The sequence below is a fragment of the Saimiri boliviensis genome, chromosome 14, assembly GCF_048565385.1.
Source record: "Saimiri boliviensis isolate mSaiBol1 chromosome 14, mSaiBol1.pri, whole genome shotgun sequence".
Taxonomy (NCBI): domain Eukaryota; kingdom Metazoa; phylum Chordata; class Mammalia; order Primates; family Cebidae; genus Saimiri; species Saimiri boliviensis.
This window is the reverse complement of record NC_133462.1, coordinates 22,405,178-22,420,467: the sequence shown is the minus strand read 5'-3', so window position 1 is coordinate 22,420,467 and position 15,290 is coordinate 22,405,178. Positions and strand designations below refer to the sequence as shown.

General features: G+C 47.1%; 1 protein-coding gene and 1 pseudogene across 1 annotated transcript in view; one reads left to right on the top strand and one right to left on the bottom strand.

The window, feature by feature from the left end:
• RHPN2 (rhophilin Rho GTPase binding protein 2) overlaps nucleotides 1–15,290 on the bottom strand; it is a 79,942-nt gene that overhangs the window by 22,150 nt on the left and 42,502 nt on the right. Inside the window, exons 5-7 of the mRNA XM_003937316.4 lie at nucleotides 11,245–11,322; nucleotides 9,756–9,880; nucleotides 4,778–4,944 (exon numbers count right to left, since the gene is read on the bottom strand). Of these exons, the coding sequence (XP_003937365.1) occupies nucleotides 4,778–4,944; nucleotides 9,756–9,880; nucleotides 11,245–11,322 (370 nt within the window). The remainder of the gene's footprint in view (nucleotides 1–4,777; nucleotides 4,945–9,755; nucleotides 9,881–11,244; nucleotides 11,323–15,290) is intronic.
• On the top strand, nucleotides 1,127–1,478 carry LOC120362810 (large ribosomal subunit protein eL37 pseudogene; annotated as a pseudogene).

Below are 15,290 nucleotides of genomic sequence, written 5' to 3'. Positions count from 1 at the left end.
TGCCTCAGCCTCCTGAGTAGCTGAGATTACAGGCATGTGCCACCATGCCCAGCTAATTTTTTGTATTTTTAGTAGAGATGGGGTTTCACCATGTTGACCAGGATGGTCTCAATCTCCTGACCTTGTGATCCACCCGCCTCGGCCTCCCAAAGTGCTGGGATTACAGGTGTGAGCCACCACGCCTGGCAAAAATATATATATATTTTAAATGTATTTATTTTCTTTATTTTTGAGACAAGGTCATGCTCTGTTGTCCAGGCTGGAGTGCAGTGGCACGATTAGGGCTCACTGCAGCCTCGAACTCCTAGGCTCAAGCAGAAGAGCTGGGACTACAGGCATGCACTAACCCACACCCAGCTAATTTTTACATTTTTTATACCGATGGGGGTCTCCCTATGTTGCCTAGGCTGGTCTCCAACTCCTGGACTCAAATGATCCTCCTGACTCAGCCTCCCAAAGTGCTGGGCTTATAGGTGTGAGCCACTTTGCCTAACCAAAAAGAAATTTTTTTTAAGCTCTGGACATATTTAGTGGTAATGGCTGCACAACACTATGAATGTATGAATATATGAATGTACGTAATGCCAATGAACTCCACACTTAAAAGTGGTTAAAATGTGCTTCTGGTTGGTAGGATAATTAAAAATTTAATAAAATAATTAAATGATAATTTCATGTTAAGTGTATTTTATCATAATTTTAAAAAGTTAAAATAGTTCTCCATATATATAAAAATACACACACACACACACACACCACACACACACACACACAATTTTTTTAACACAATTTTTTTTGTTTTTTGAGATAGAGTCTCGCTCTGTTGCCCAGGCTGGAGTACAGTGGCACAAACTTGGCTCACTGTGACCTCTGCCTCCTGGGTTCAAGTGATTATCCTGGCGCAGCCTCCAGAGTAGCTGGGATTACAGGCACACACCACCACATCCAGCTAATTTTTGTATTTTAGTAGAGACGGGGTTTCTCCATGTTGGTCAGGCTGGTCTTGAACTACTGACCTGATGATCCGCCCACCTTGGCCTCCCAAACTGTTGGGATTTCAGGTGTGAGCCACCCCACCCCGCCTTTTAACATAATTTTTAAAAACTGGATTATGGTTTCTGGTCCGGGTCGCAGAAGCAGGATGACGAAGGGAATGTCATCATTTGGGAAGCGTCGTAATAAGACGCACACGTTGTGCCGCTGCTGTGGCTCTAAGGCCTACCACCTTCAGAAGTCGACCTGCGGCAAATGTGGCTACCCTGCCAAGCGCAAGAGAAAGTGTAACTGGAGTGCCAAGGCTAAAAGACGAAATACCACCGGGACTGGTCGAATGAGGCACCTAAAAATTGTATATCGCAGATTCAGGCATGGATTCCGTGAGGGAACAACACCTAAAGCCAAGAGGGCAGCTGTTGCAGCATCCAGTTCATCTTAAGAATTTCACCGATTAGTCACACAATAAATGTTCTGGTTTTAAAAATACAAACAAAACAAAACAAAACAAACAAACAAAAAAACTGGATTATGTTCTGAAACACATTTCTATTGAGTTAAAAAAACAAACAAACAAACAAACAAACAAAAAAACCAGCCTGTTCCCTCAACTCCTGTGTCACCTGGGACAAAATTCCATTATGACGGGCATGGAGGTGAAACCAGACAGCAGGCAGAAGAACTGACTGAGGGGCTCACAGGGGGCCAGGCTCACACATAAAGCCTGAGTTATTCAGCAGTGCAGGGCTTTTCCCTTGGACCTCAAGGAAGATCTATTCTGGCCAGGCAAGGTGGCTCATGCCTGTAATCCCAGTACTTTGGGAGGCCAAGGTGGGCGGATCACTTGAGGTCAGGAGTTCGAGAGCAGCCTAGCCAACGTGGCAAAACCCTGTCTCTACGAAAATTATAAAAATTAGCCAGGTATGGTGGTACACACCTGTAATCCCAGCTACTCAAGAGGCTGAGGTAGGAGAATCGCTTGAGCCTGGGAGGCGGAGGTTGCAGTGAGCTGAGATCTCACCACTGCACTCCAGCTTGGGGGACAGAGTGAGACTCCAACTCAAAAAAAAAAAAAAAAAAAAAAAAAAAAAAAAAAAAAAAAAAAAAAAAAAAATTCAGCCCGTGCACTCCAACGGAAATTTTCATGCTGCAGCCCTCCACTGGCTTCTTTATAGTTTAGAAAATTAACTGTTTGAAGCACTAGCTGACAATCAATCTGTAAGTGAAATAGAATCTCTGACATGAATCTCATCTAACTGGTTCCTCTGGTTTTGTTGCTGAGCAAAAAAAAACCAAAACCCAGCCCTGCAGAGGGAGGGCACCTGCTGCTTGTGAGCTCCCCGGGGGTTCTCTCACACCCCGCACTGTTCTGCTTGCTTCATTTTGTCTACAGTTCGTCTCCACTGCTGTAATCTTGGAGACAGGACACAAGCGTGCCTGCCTAAGATTCCTCAGAAACATGAGTCCAGAAAAAAGATTTACAGCAAAAGAAATTGACTCGTACTTAGACTCTGAGCACATCGCTTCATCCCAAGAGACCAACCTTTTATTTTTTTAAATAACCATTTTTTGAGACAGGGTCTTGCTCTGTTGCCCAGGCTGGAGTGCAATGGCACAATCTTGGCTTATCACAACCTCAGCTGATCCTCCCAACTCAGCCTCCCAAGTAGCTGAAACTACAGGCAATGCACCACCACTCCCAGCTAATTTTGTACTTTTTGTAGAGATGGAGTTTCGCCATGTTGCCCAGGCTGATCTCAAACTCTTGGGCTCCAGCAATCCACCCACCTCAGCCTCCCAAAATGCTGGGATTACAGGCATGAGCCACTGCACCCAGCCTATTTTTTAATTAAAAAAAATTTTTTTTAGGGATGGTGTCCCACTGTGTCACCCAGGCTGAAGCGCTGTGGTGCAATCATAGCTCACTGCAGCCTCCAACTCCTGGTCTTCAGTGATCCTCACATCTTAGTCTCTGGAGTAGCTGGGACCATGGGCATGCACCACTGTGCCTGCTTAATTTTTAAATATTTTGTAGAGACAGGGTCTTGCAATGTGGCCCAGGCTGGTAGGACCAAGCATTTTAGCAGCAGAGATTCCACAATGAGTCAAAGTGGCAAAGCTACGGTTCTTCAGGAGCTTGCAGGGCAAAGTGATATCAGACAATGATCTACACAGGTGGAAGGAGCTCACACCCCTAAGCAGAATGTTGATGGTCAGCCCAGAAGGCAACACGCCATAGCGCTAACGTGAGGACGTGGGAGCTACACTGTAGTCTGCACTGTGCCCTGCTCTTGCATACATCCCCATGCAGAGTCTGACCCAGACACAGGCCCTGCTATAGGTGAGCAAGGCAGAACCCATGGGCATGTGTGAGCCGCACCAGGCTCACCCACAGCACTGGGTCTCGTGACCCCCATCCTCTATATGTGTAGGCACTCGGCTGCTTTTCTCCTCTACCCAGCACCTCTTTCTCATACTAAGTTTCCTCAGTGAGTGGCTGGGAAAAAAGAGGTTAAAATGGGAAAAGCAACTGAAAGTCCCCAGAAGCTGTAATCCCAGCACTTTGCGAGGTTGAGGAGGGTGGATCATCTGAGGTCAGGAGTTCGAGACCAGCCTGGCCAACACGGTGAAACCCCATCTCTATTACAAATACAAAAATTAGCTGGGTGTGGTGGTGCATGCCTATAATCCCAGCTACTTGGGAGGCTGAGGCACAAGAATCGCTTGAATCCAGGAGGCGGAGGTTGCAGTGAGTCAAGATTCTGCCACTGTACTCCAGCCTGGCGACAGAGTGAAACTCCATCTCAAAAAAAAAAAAACAAAAACAAAAAATTAGCTGGGCGTGGTGATGTGTGCCTGTAGTCCCAGCTACTTGGGAGGCTGAGGCAGAAGAATTGCTTAAACCTGGGAGGTGGAGGTTATAGTAAGCTGAGCTCTCACTACTGCACTCCAGCCCAGGCGATAGAGTGAGTGAGACTCCGTCTCAAAAATAAAATAAAGGCTGGGTACAGTGACTCACGCCTGTAATTCCAGCACTTTGGAGACCAAGGCGGGCAGATCACTTGAGGTTAGGAGTTCGAGGCCAGCCTGGTGAACATGGGGAAACCTTACCTCTACTGAAAATACAAAAATTAGCCGGGCATGGTGGCGGGTGCCTGTAACCCCAGCTACTTGGGAGGCTGAGGCAGGAGAATAGCTTGAACCCAGTAAGCAGAGGCTGCAGTGACTGGAGATTGTGCCACTGCACTTCAGCTGGGGTGACAAGAGGGAGACTCTATCTCTAAATAAAATAAATAAAATAAAGATAGTTCCCAGAATAAGGGACCTGGGCTACGAGACATCCTTCGAACGCCTCACTTGACAAAGGGTTGAGATCACCCACCACAAGCTGGAGAAGTTGGCAGAATGCAGGTGATATAAAGGGCACAGAGAGTAACATATACTGATAAGGTACACCTAATACAAGAAAAAGAAGCCTACAGTTTCACTGTTTGAGAAAAGTTCTTCTGATCTTCATGAAGGTGTTGAAACAGTCAATGCACTGCCATCCCAAGGGCCACTTGTTCGGAAAAGATTCATTGTCAGCCACAGGATTCACCACGTGCATCAGCCATCAGGTTTGAATCACTGAGCAAGTTTCTTAATGGGGAGTTACATCAGTGATGGAGACTAGTTTGGCCCTTGAGAGGGATGACCTGCAGACTCTTCAGTGGTGGGGGGGGGGGTCCCCTGATGCCCTGGGCAGGCCCCAGGCTCTGTCCAGGCAGCCCTAGAGGAGACATACCTGCAGCTCTCCGAAAGGCGTCTATGGCACTCTCCAGCCCAGCCTGCGTCTGCCGATTGCACCGGGTCCCGATCTGGGTATAGAGGGCCCCAGTGTTAAAGAGGACACTGGCCTTCTCCAGCAGCAGGTTCTGCTGGCTGACAGGAACCCCAGTGAGGGAGTCGTACCTATGTGAAAGAAATGCATTCCGAGACTACAGATTACTTGGCTAGTTAACGCTACTTTTGTGTGCACGCAAAAAAAATTCTTTTTATTTTTATTTTTAAAGAGTCAGGATCGTGGCCGGGTACGGTGGCTCACACCTGTAATCCCAGCACCTTGGGAGGCCCAGGCAGGTGGATCATGAAGTCAAGAGACCAAGACCATCCTGGCCAACGTGGTGGAACCCCATCTCTACTAAAAATACAAAAAATTATCTGGGCGCGGTGGACCGGGCCTGTAGTTCCAGCTACTTGGGTGGCTGAGGCAGGAGAATCGCTTGAACCCAGGAGGTAGAGGTTGCAGTGAGCCAAGATCGTGACACTGTACTCCAGGCTGGTGACAGAGTGAGACTCTCTCCAAAAATAACAAAAAGAAAAAAGAGGAAGAGTCAGGATCTCACTCTGTTGCCCAGGCTGGAGTACAGTGGCATGATCATAGCTTACTACAGCCTCCAAATTTAGAGCTGAAGTGATCCTCCCACCTCAGCCTCATGAGAATAGCTGGGACTACAGGTACATGCCACCATACCTCCCTAATCTTTTTAATTTTTTTAGAGATGGGGGTCTCACTATGTTACCCAAGCTGTTGTCAAACTCCTGGGTTGCCTGGGTACTGTGGCCAATGCCTGTAATCCCAAGACTTTGGCAGGCCGAAGCAAGTGAATCACCTGAGGTCAGAGGTTCGAGGCCAGTCTGGCCAACTTGGTAAAACTCAGTCAGTCTTCACTAAAAATACAAAAATTAGCCAGGTGTGGTGGCTGGTACCTGTAATCCCAGCTACTCAGGGGGCTGAGGTGGGAGAATTGCTTGAACCCGGGAAGCGTAGGTTGCAGAGAACCGAGATTGCACCGCGGCGCTCCAGCCTGGGTGGCAGAGTAAGACTCCGTCTCAACAACAGCAGCCAAAAAAACCTCATTTCAATAATAAAATTCCAGAATGCACATGCAATGAGGCTTCTGTTTCCAAGCAAGATGACAGGACTAATCACACTGACTGCCACAGCCACACGCAAAAATAAGGTTTCCCAACCAGGGCATCCTCCAGCAGGTGACCAGATAAACACACCGCGGGACATCCAGACAATGGAATATTAGCGCTAAAAATGGAGAAATGAGCCAGCGAGCCATGAAAAGATGCAGAAGAAACATTACGAAGTGGGCCAGGCGTGGTGGCTCACACCTGTAATCCAAGCACTTTGAAGGCCACGGTGGGCAGATCAACTGAGGTCGGGAGTTCAAGACCAGCCTGACCAACATGGTGAAACCCCATCTTTTTTTTTTTTTTTTTTTTAAAAACAAACATTACTAAGTGAAAGAAGCCAACCTGAACACTGCTATCTATCGTACAGCACACTGTAAGATTCCAGCACTCTGGAAAAGGCAAAACCCTGGAGACAGAAGAAAGATCAGGAATTGCCAGGATTTAGGGAGAGGGAGGGAGGAACAGGCAGAGCACAGAGGATTTTTCCAGCAGTGAAACTCTTCTGTAGGACACTGCAAAGGTGGACCACTGTCATTCTACGTTGACTAAAAGCCACAGAATACGCACACACAAGAATGAATCCTAATGCAAACTATGGACTCTGGGTGATAATCATGTGTCAGGTAAGTTCCTCTTATTTAAAAAATGTACCAGGCCAAGCCAGGCATGGTGGCTCATGCCTGTAATCCCAGTATTTTGGGAGGCTGAGGCGGGTGGATCACAAGGTCAGGGGTTCGAGACCAGCCTGACCAACATGATGAAACCCCATCTCTAGTGAAAAATACAAAAATTAGCTGGGAATGGTAGTGCGTACCTGTAATCCCAGCTAGTTGGGAGGCTGAGGCAGGAGAATTGCTTAAACCCAGGAGGCAGAGGATGCAGTGAGCCCAGAGGACACCATTGCACTCCAGCCTGGGCAACAGAGTGAGACTCTATTTCAAAAAAACAAAAACAAAAACAAAACAAAACAAAAAACAAGTACCAGGCCAGTGCAGTGGCTCATGCCTGTAATCCTAGCATTTTGAGAGGCTGAGGTGGGCAGACTGCTTGATTCCAGGAGTTCAACAGCCTGAGCAACACAGCAAGACCCAGTCTTTGTAAGAAAAAAGAAAGTGCCACTCTAAATAATGCCCATCTTTAAAAAGAAAAAGGTCAAGCACGGTGGCTCACACTATAATCACAACACTTCTGGAACTTGAGGTGGGCAGATCACCTGAGGTCAGGAGTTCAAGACCAGCCTGACTAACATGGTGAAACCCCATCTCGACTAAAAATACGAAAATTAGCCAGGCATGGCGGCACATGCTTGTAATTCCAGCTACTTGAATGGCTGAGGTAGGAGAACCACTTGAACCCAGGAGTCGGAGGTTGCAGTGAGCTGAGGTCATGCCACTGCACTCCAGCGTGGGCAACAGAGCGAGACTCCGTTGCAAAAAAAAAAAAAAAAAAAATGTGGACCAGGCATGGTGGCTAATGCCTGTAATCCCAACACTTTAGAGGCCAAGGTGGGTAGATGGCTTGAGCTCAAGAGTTCAATACCAGCCTGGGCAATATAGTGAAACCTGTCTCTACCAAAAATACAAAAAAATTAGCTGGGTGTGGTGGCATGTGCCTTTAATCCCTACTTGGGAGTCTGAGGTGGGAGGATAGTTTGATCCTGGGAGGTGGAGGTTGCATTGAGCCAAGATCACACCACTACACTCCAGCCTGGGTGACAGAGTCAGATTAAAAAAAAAAAAAAAAAAGAAAAAGTGTGTGTGTATATGTGTATGTATATGTATGTACACACACACATAGACACACATATATATAGTTCCTCCTAAATGAAATACGGTAATTACTAACCCCTCATAATTTTTCCTGAAATCTAAAAACTCAGGATTTGTCTTACTTATTTATTTTTTCAGACAAAGTCTCATCTGTTGGTTAGGCTGGAGTGCAGTGGCGCGATCATGACTCACTGCAGCCTCGACCTCATGGACTTAAAAGCGATCCTCCCAGCTGAGCCTCCCAAGTAGCTGGGTCTACAGGCATGCACTACCCATGCCCAGCAAATTTTCCCTAATTATTTTGCAGAGATGGGGTCTCACTGTGTTGCCTAGAGTGGTCTCAAAACTCCTGGGCTCAAGCGATATACCCACCTTGGCCTCCTAACATGCGAGGATTACAGATGTGAGCCACCATACCCAGCCTAGGACTTGTTTTATTGATTGATTGATTGATTGATTGATTGAGACAGAGTTTCGCTCTTGTGCCCAGGCTAAAGTGAAGTGGCACCATCTCAGCTCACTGCAGCCTCCGTCTCTGGGGTTCAATCAACTCTCCTGCCACAGCTTTCCCAAGTAGCTGGAATTATAAGGGCCTGCCACCACGCCCGGCTAATTTTTATATTTTTAGTAGAGACGGGGTTTTGCCATGTTGGTCAAGCTGGTCTCAAATTCCTAACCTCAGGTGATCCACCCACCTCAGCCTCCCAAAGTGCCAGGACTACAGGCGTGAGCCACTGGGCTTGGCCCTAGGACTTGTTTTAAAGTTCACTCATGGACCAGGGGGTGTGCAGACACCTTCTCCCTAATTCATGACTAAGGAGAAACCACCTTTCACCCTTTCAGCCACGCAGACAGCCCGCTGCATTTTTATGAAAAGTCACCTACCTGCTCCAGGTAGGCATCAGTAGCCATCCATCCGCTGTGGAAAATTTTAATTCTGATACGCCCCTGACCTACTAGGAGGTGTTCTTTCACTGACACTCCTAAGGACACTCAGAGAAAGGGTGCACCATCTCCAAAGTATCTTTTTTTAAGTTGTTTTCTTTTTTGAAACAGTTTCATTCCTTTCACCCAGGCTGGAGTGCAGTGGTGGGATCTCCACCCACTGCAACGTCCACCTTCCAGGCTCAAGTGATTCACCTGACACAGACTCCCAAGTAGCTGGAACTACAGATGTATACCACCTTATCCAGCAAATTTTTGTATTGTTTCTAGATACAGGGTTTTGCCACGTTGCCCAGGCTGGTCTCGAACTCCTGGGCTCAAGTGATCTGCCCACCTCAGCCTCCCCAAGTGCTGGGATTACAGGCAGGAACCACTGCACTCAGCCTCCAAAGTATTTGAACTATACTAATCTTTGAAAATACCGAATGGATCTAAGGTCATACCACCCTGACATGCCTGATCCCATCTGGAAATAGCAATTGGGGAAAAGAATCAAATATTCTGCTTACATTTAAAAAAATCTGATCAAAGCTGAGTATGTGGCTCATGCCTGTGGTCCCACTACTCAGGAGGCTGAGGCAGAAGGATCACCTGAGCCCAGGAATTCAAAACCAGCCTGTGCAACATAGCAAGAACCCATTTCAAATGAAACCTGATCTATTTGTTTGGTGCTTTTGTCTCATTGTACAAAACCTTATTTTTTCTCTCTCTCTCTCTCACTCACACATACACATGCATGCCCCTGTCTAATCTGAGACAAGAATCTTGCTTCTGGCTAATTTCACCTCAGAGCCCCCCGTGCTTCCCAAAGATACAACGAGCAAGAAAAAATGTCTTCTCCTTGGCTCCTTTTTTCTGAGAAGCAAGAGGCCACAGTCTGTTGGAGCCATCTCTGCCCAGATCCCCTTCATAAATAAATACCAACGTATTGACATTTTTTTAGACTTCCCCCAGATAAATGCAAGATAGCAAAGGGGGCTGAGGTACGCGGGAGCACCCACAGAGGGGCATCTGTGATGCTGAGGCTCCAAAACTGTGGCTGCTGTGGCACGTGAAGCGCCAGCACAGACCTCAGGCACCTACCAGGTGAACAGGAGTCCCATCTGCCGCGTGGGTGGAAAGAATCGACTCTCGACGAAGCCCAGCTGGATGAAGTATGTCATCAGCAGTTCCACCCCAGCCTCATCCCGGCTGGGTGTCCGACAAGCCTGCAAGGAAAAGAACCCCAGAGGGCAGGATCAGAGGAGGACACAGCTGACGGCCCTTCCCGGAAGGTGCCTTGCACACACCAGCAGGTGTCTGTAACTATTTCTGCAGTATGATGACCTCGCTGCAGGCATCATGAACTATAGGAAGGGTGGAAAGAATCTGCGAGGAATTCAGAAATCCTGGAATCCAGCCCCATCCCTGGTCTCTCCCCTTCTATGGTTTTCCTTTTATTTTGACTCAGAGTCTCACTTTGTCACCCAAGCTAGAGTGCAGTGGCATGATCTTGGCTCACTGCAACCTCCACCCCTCGAGTTCAAGTGATTCTCGTGCCTCAGCCTCCCGAGTAGCTAGGACTACAGGAGTGCAGCACCATGCCCAGCTAATTTTTATATTTTTAGTAGAAACAGGGTTTTGCCATGTTGGTGGCCAGTTTGGTCTTAAACTGCTGACCTCGGGTGATCTACCTGCTTCAGCCTCCAAAAGTGCTGGGATTACAGGCATGCACCACCATGCCTAGCTAATTTTTGTATTTCTACAAAATTACAATGTTGGCCAGGCTGGTCTCGAACTCCTGACCTCAGGTGATCTGCCTGCCTTGACCTCCCAAAGTGCTGGGATTACAGGCATGAGGCACCCCACCTGGACCCCTGCTATGGTTTTCTTTGTTCTGTTTTTGTTTTTTTTCTTTTTTCTTTTTTTTTTTTTTAAATAAAGACGGAGTTTCACCATGTTGGTCAGGCTGGTCTTAAACTCCCAACCTCAGGTGATCCGCCTGCCCTGGCCTCCAAAGTGCTTGGATTACAGGCATGAACCACCATGACCGGCCTTTTTTGTTTGTTTGTTTGTTTTTTGTTTGTTTTTTGAGACAGTCTTGCTCTGTCGCCCAGGCTGGAGTGCAATGGTACAATCTTGGCTCATTGCAACCTCTGCCTCCTAGGTTTAACCAATTCTCCCCCATCGGCCTCCTGAGTAGCTGGGATTACAAGCATCTGCCACCACACCCAGCTAATTTTTTGTATTTTAGTACAGACAGGGTTTCACTATGTTGTCCAGGCTAGTCTCGAACTCCTGACCTCATGATCCGCCCACCTTGGCCTCCCAAAGTGCTGGGATTACAAGTGTGAGCCACCGTGCCCAGCCCCTTCTGTGTTTTTTTTTTTTCTTTTTTCTTTTTTTTCCACTATCAGTTTGCTTTTTTTATGGGAAGAATTCTATGGTTTTCTTATGAAGCAAGTGGAATGGGTGATTCCAGCACCCCCAACCATCACCTCCATCCACCTGCAATTCACAAGCATGCAATAATGGGGTATCCTGAAGACTCAGAAAAGCCACCCTCCCCTCTCTGCTGCACACAAGAACTTACTTGTCTCAGATCCATAAGATCTGCGATTTCATCTTCATATAAATAGCCATCTTCACTGTAATGCTCCAGGATAAAATCCTTTAAGACAAATGAGGTTAGATACTATAAAATGTGACTGAAAACCATATATGTGCCTAACAGTAATATGTCAATTGTGACCCCATTTTTAAAAAGGCAGAATGAAGAAAAACTTATAGGACATTGAACACCGTAGCGATTTTCAAAGAGGCAGAATTTATTTTCTTAATTTTATGCAGTTTTTTTTTTTTTTTTTTTTTTTTTAAATACAGAGTCTCGCTGTGTAGCACAGGCTGGAGTACAGTGGCACAATCTTCACTCACTGCAACCTCCACCTCCCGGGTTCATGCAATTCTCCTGTCTCAGCCTCCCAAGCAGCTGGGATTACAGGTGCCCACCACAACGTCCAGCTAATTGTTATATTTTTAGTAGAGACAGAATTGCACTCTATTGGCCAGGCTGGTCTCAAACTCCTGACCTCAGGTGATCCACCTGCCTCAGCCTCCCAAAGTACAGGGATAACAGGTGTCAGCTGCCGCTCCTGGCCATAGATTTTGTTTGTTTGTTTTTTAAAACAAAACACAACAAGCTGGGCACGGTGGCTCTCGCTTGTAATCCCAGCACTTTGGGAGGCTGAGGTGGGCAGATCACCTGAGGTCAGGAGTTCAAGACCAGCCTGACCAATACGGTGAAACCCCATCTTAAATAATAATAATAATTATAATAATAATTATTATTATTTAAAAAAACAAAAACAAAAACAGAGTTTCACTCCCATTGCCCAGACTGGAATGCAATGTTGCGATCTCAGCTCACTGCAACCTCTACCTCCCAGGCTCAAGCTATTCTCGTGCCTCAGCCTCCCAAGTAGCTGGGATTATGAGCATGCGCCACCACGCACTGCTAATTTGTGTATTTTTAGTAGAGACAGGGTTTTGCCACATTGCCCAGGCTGGTCTCGAACTCCATCTGCCTCGGTTTCCCAAAGTGCTGGGATTACAGGTATGAGCCACTGCGCCCTGCGCCCAGGTTTTTAAATGTTGTCTTGCTTCAGTAACAACTCCATTACTGAAGGCTCCAGAACCATGGCTGCCATGGCATGTGATGGAGTTAAAGTTAATTTTTTGCTTAAAAATGTCTTTGTAGGCCGGGCACGGTGGCTGATGCCTATTATCCCAGCAGATCACAAGGTCAGGAGATCAAGACCATCCTGGCTAACACAGTGAAACCCCATCTCTACTAAAAATACAAAGAATTAGCTGAGTATGGTGGCAGGGGCCTGATATCCCAGCTACCCAGTAGGCTGAGGCAGGAGAATCACTTGAATCTGGGGGGCAGAGATTGCAGTGAGCTGAGATTGCACCATTTCACTCCAGCCTGGGTGACACAGTGAGACTGTCTCAAAAAAAAAAAAAAAAAAAACCTTAACTGAGAAACAATACCTTTCACAATAGCAGCAAAAGTACATTTTGAGGGATAAAATTAATACAATTAAGCAGACAACTATCAAACGTTACTGAAGAATATACGTGATTTCATTCACTGATTCAAAAAATGACTGTGTGTGTGTATGTGTGTGTGTGTGTGTGTGTTTGGAGACAGGGTATCATTCTGTTTTCCAGGATGGAGTGCAGTGGCTCAATTACAGCTGACTGAAGCCTCAAGGACTTGGGCTCAAGCAATCCTCCCACCTCAGCCTCCCAAATAGCTGGGACTAAAGGTGTGAGCCACTGCCTCTGGCCCTATTTCCTTACAATAAAACAAAAGCAGCTGGGCATGGTGGCTCACACCTGTAATCCCAACACTTTGGGAGGCTGAGGCAGGTGGATCCCTTGAGGTCAGGAGTTCGAGACCAGGCTGGCCAACAGGGTGAAATCTCGTCTCTACTAAAAATACAAAAATTAGCCAGGCATGGTGGTGGGTGCCTGTAATCCCAGCTACTCGGGAGGCTGAAGCAGGAGAATCACTTGAACCCAGGAGGCAGAGGCTGCCGTGAGCCGAGATCACATCATTGCACTCCAGCCTGGGCAACAAGAGCTGAAATTCCATCTCAAAAAAAAAAAAAAAAGAAAAAAAAGTAGCTGTCAAAATGCCATGTTTTCTTTTCTAAACTAATAGTTCAAGATGAGCCAACTAACAGGATTATCATGGGAAGTAAAATAAGCCGGGCACAGTATTCTCACAGTGGCTCATGCCTGTAATCCCCCCACTTTGGGAGGTCAAGGTGGGAGAATTGCTTGAACCCAGGAGTTTAAGACTGGGCAACAGTGGGAAACTCTGTCTCTATGAAAAATACAAAAATTGGTCAGACGTGGTGGCTCACACCTATAATCCCAGCACTTTCGGAGGCCAAGGCGGACGGATCACCTGAGGTCAGGAGTTTGAGACCAGCCAGACCAACATGGAGAAAGCCCATCTCTACTAAAAATACAAAATTACCTGGGTATGGTGGTGCATGCCTGTAATTCCAGCTACTCAGGAGGCTGAGGCAGGAGAATTGCCTGAACCCAGGAGCCGGAGGTTGCGGTGAGCCGAGATTGTGCCATTGCATTCCAGCCTGGGTAACAAGAGTGAAACTCGGTCTCAAAAAAAAAAAAAAAAAAAAGAAAAGAAAAGAAAGAGAAATACAAAAATTATCCAGGTATGGTGGTATACGCCTGTAATGCCAGCTACTTAGCAGGCTGAAGTGGGAGGATCACCTGAGCCCAGGAGGCAGAGGTTGCAGTGAGCCGAGATCATGCCACTGCATGCCGGCCTGGGCGACAGAGTCAGACCTTGTCTCAAAAGAAAAAAGAAAAAAAAAAAGAACGTAAAAGATTTCTTTGAAGCAATTTTCGCGATGCTATGATGAATTCCTATAACTGATGCCTGGGCTGTGTGGCACAAAGTTGGGTCACCTTGCACTTCATCCCCTTTCCCCTCCTTGATGGAAGCTGGAGGCAACTGGCTAAAAACTGGAACTGATGGAGTTGAGGAGAGAAGGCAGAGGAGGGTATTCTAGGCACAGGACGGTCTCCTGGACCCAGCTTGGAGGCATGGTCTTTCCTGGGTGCTCCACTGGAGCACCTATCCCACTTCCCACCTGAATGACCCATGGGCCCGCCGGCAGGGCTCGTGGCACTTCTGGCACTCAGCACAGGGCCAGGCACAGGTGGGCCTCTGAGGATCTGCCGAACAGAGGAGTCCAGATACCCAGGAATGGGGCAGGGGGACACATAAGCAAAGACTCTGGTTATTCAAATATTTAAGGGGAGTGAAGTGACATCTTTGATTTCCTTTAAAATTGCATCACAAAAATAAGACAGACTGATATTAGCCATTATTTTCTTTTTTTTTTTTTTTTGGTTTTTATTTTATTATTATTATTTTTTGTTTTTGAGACCCAATTTCACTCTGTTCAGCCCGTTGCCCGGCTGGAGTGCAGTGGCACAATCTTGGCTCACGACATTCTCTGCCTACTGGCTGCATGTGATTCTCTCATGCTCAGCCTCCCGAGTAACTGGGATTACAGGTGTATGCCACTATGCCCAGCTATTTTTTTTTTCTTTTTGAGACGGGGTCTTACTCTGTCGCCCAGGCTGGAGGGTAGTGGTGCAATTTCGACTCCCTGCAACCTCTGCCTCCATCTCCCAAGTTGGAGTGATTCACCTGCCTCAGCCTCCTGAGTAACTGGGATTACAGGTAGGCACTACCACGCCTGGCTAACTTCTTTGTTTGTTTTTTTTTTTGAGGCGGAGTTTCGCTCGTTACCCAGGCTGGAGTGCAATGGCGCGATCTCGGCTCACCGCAACCTCCGCCTCCTGGGTTCAGGCAATTCTCCTGCCTCAGCCTCCTGAGTAGCTGGGATTACAGACACGTGCCACCATGCCCAGCTAATTTTTTGTATTTTTAGTAGAGACGGGGTTTCACCATGTTGACCAGGATGGTCTCGATCTCTTGACCTCGTGATCCGCCCACCTTGGCCTCCCAAAGTGCTGGGATTACAGGCTTGAGCCACCGCGCCCGGCCGCCTGGCTAACTTCTATATC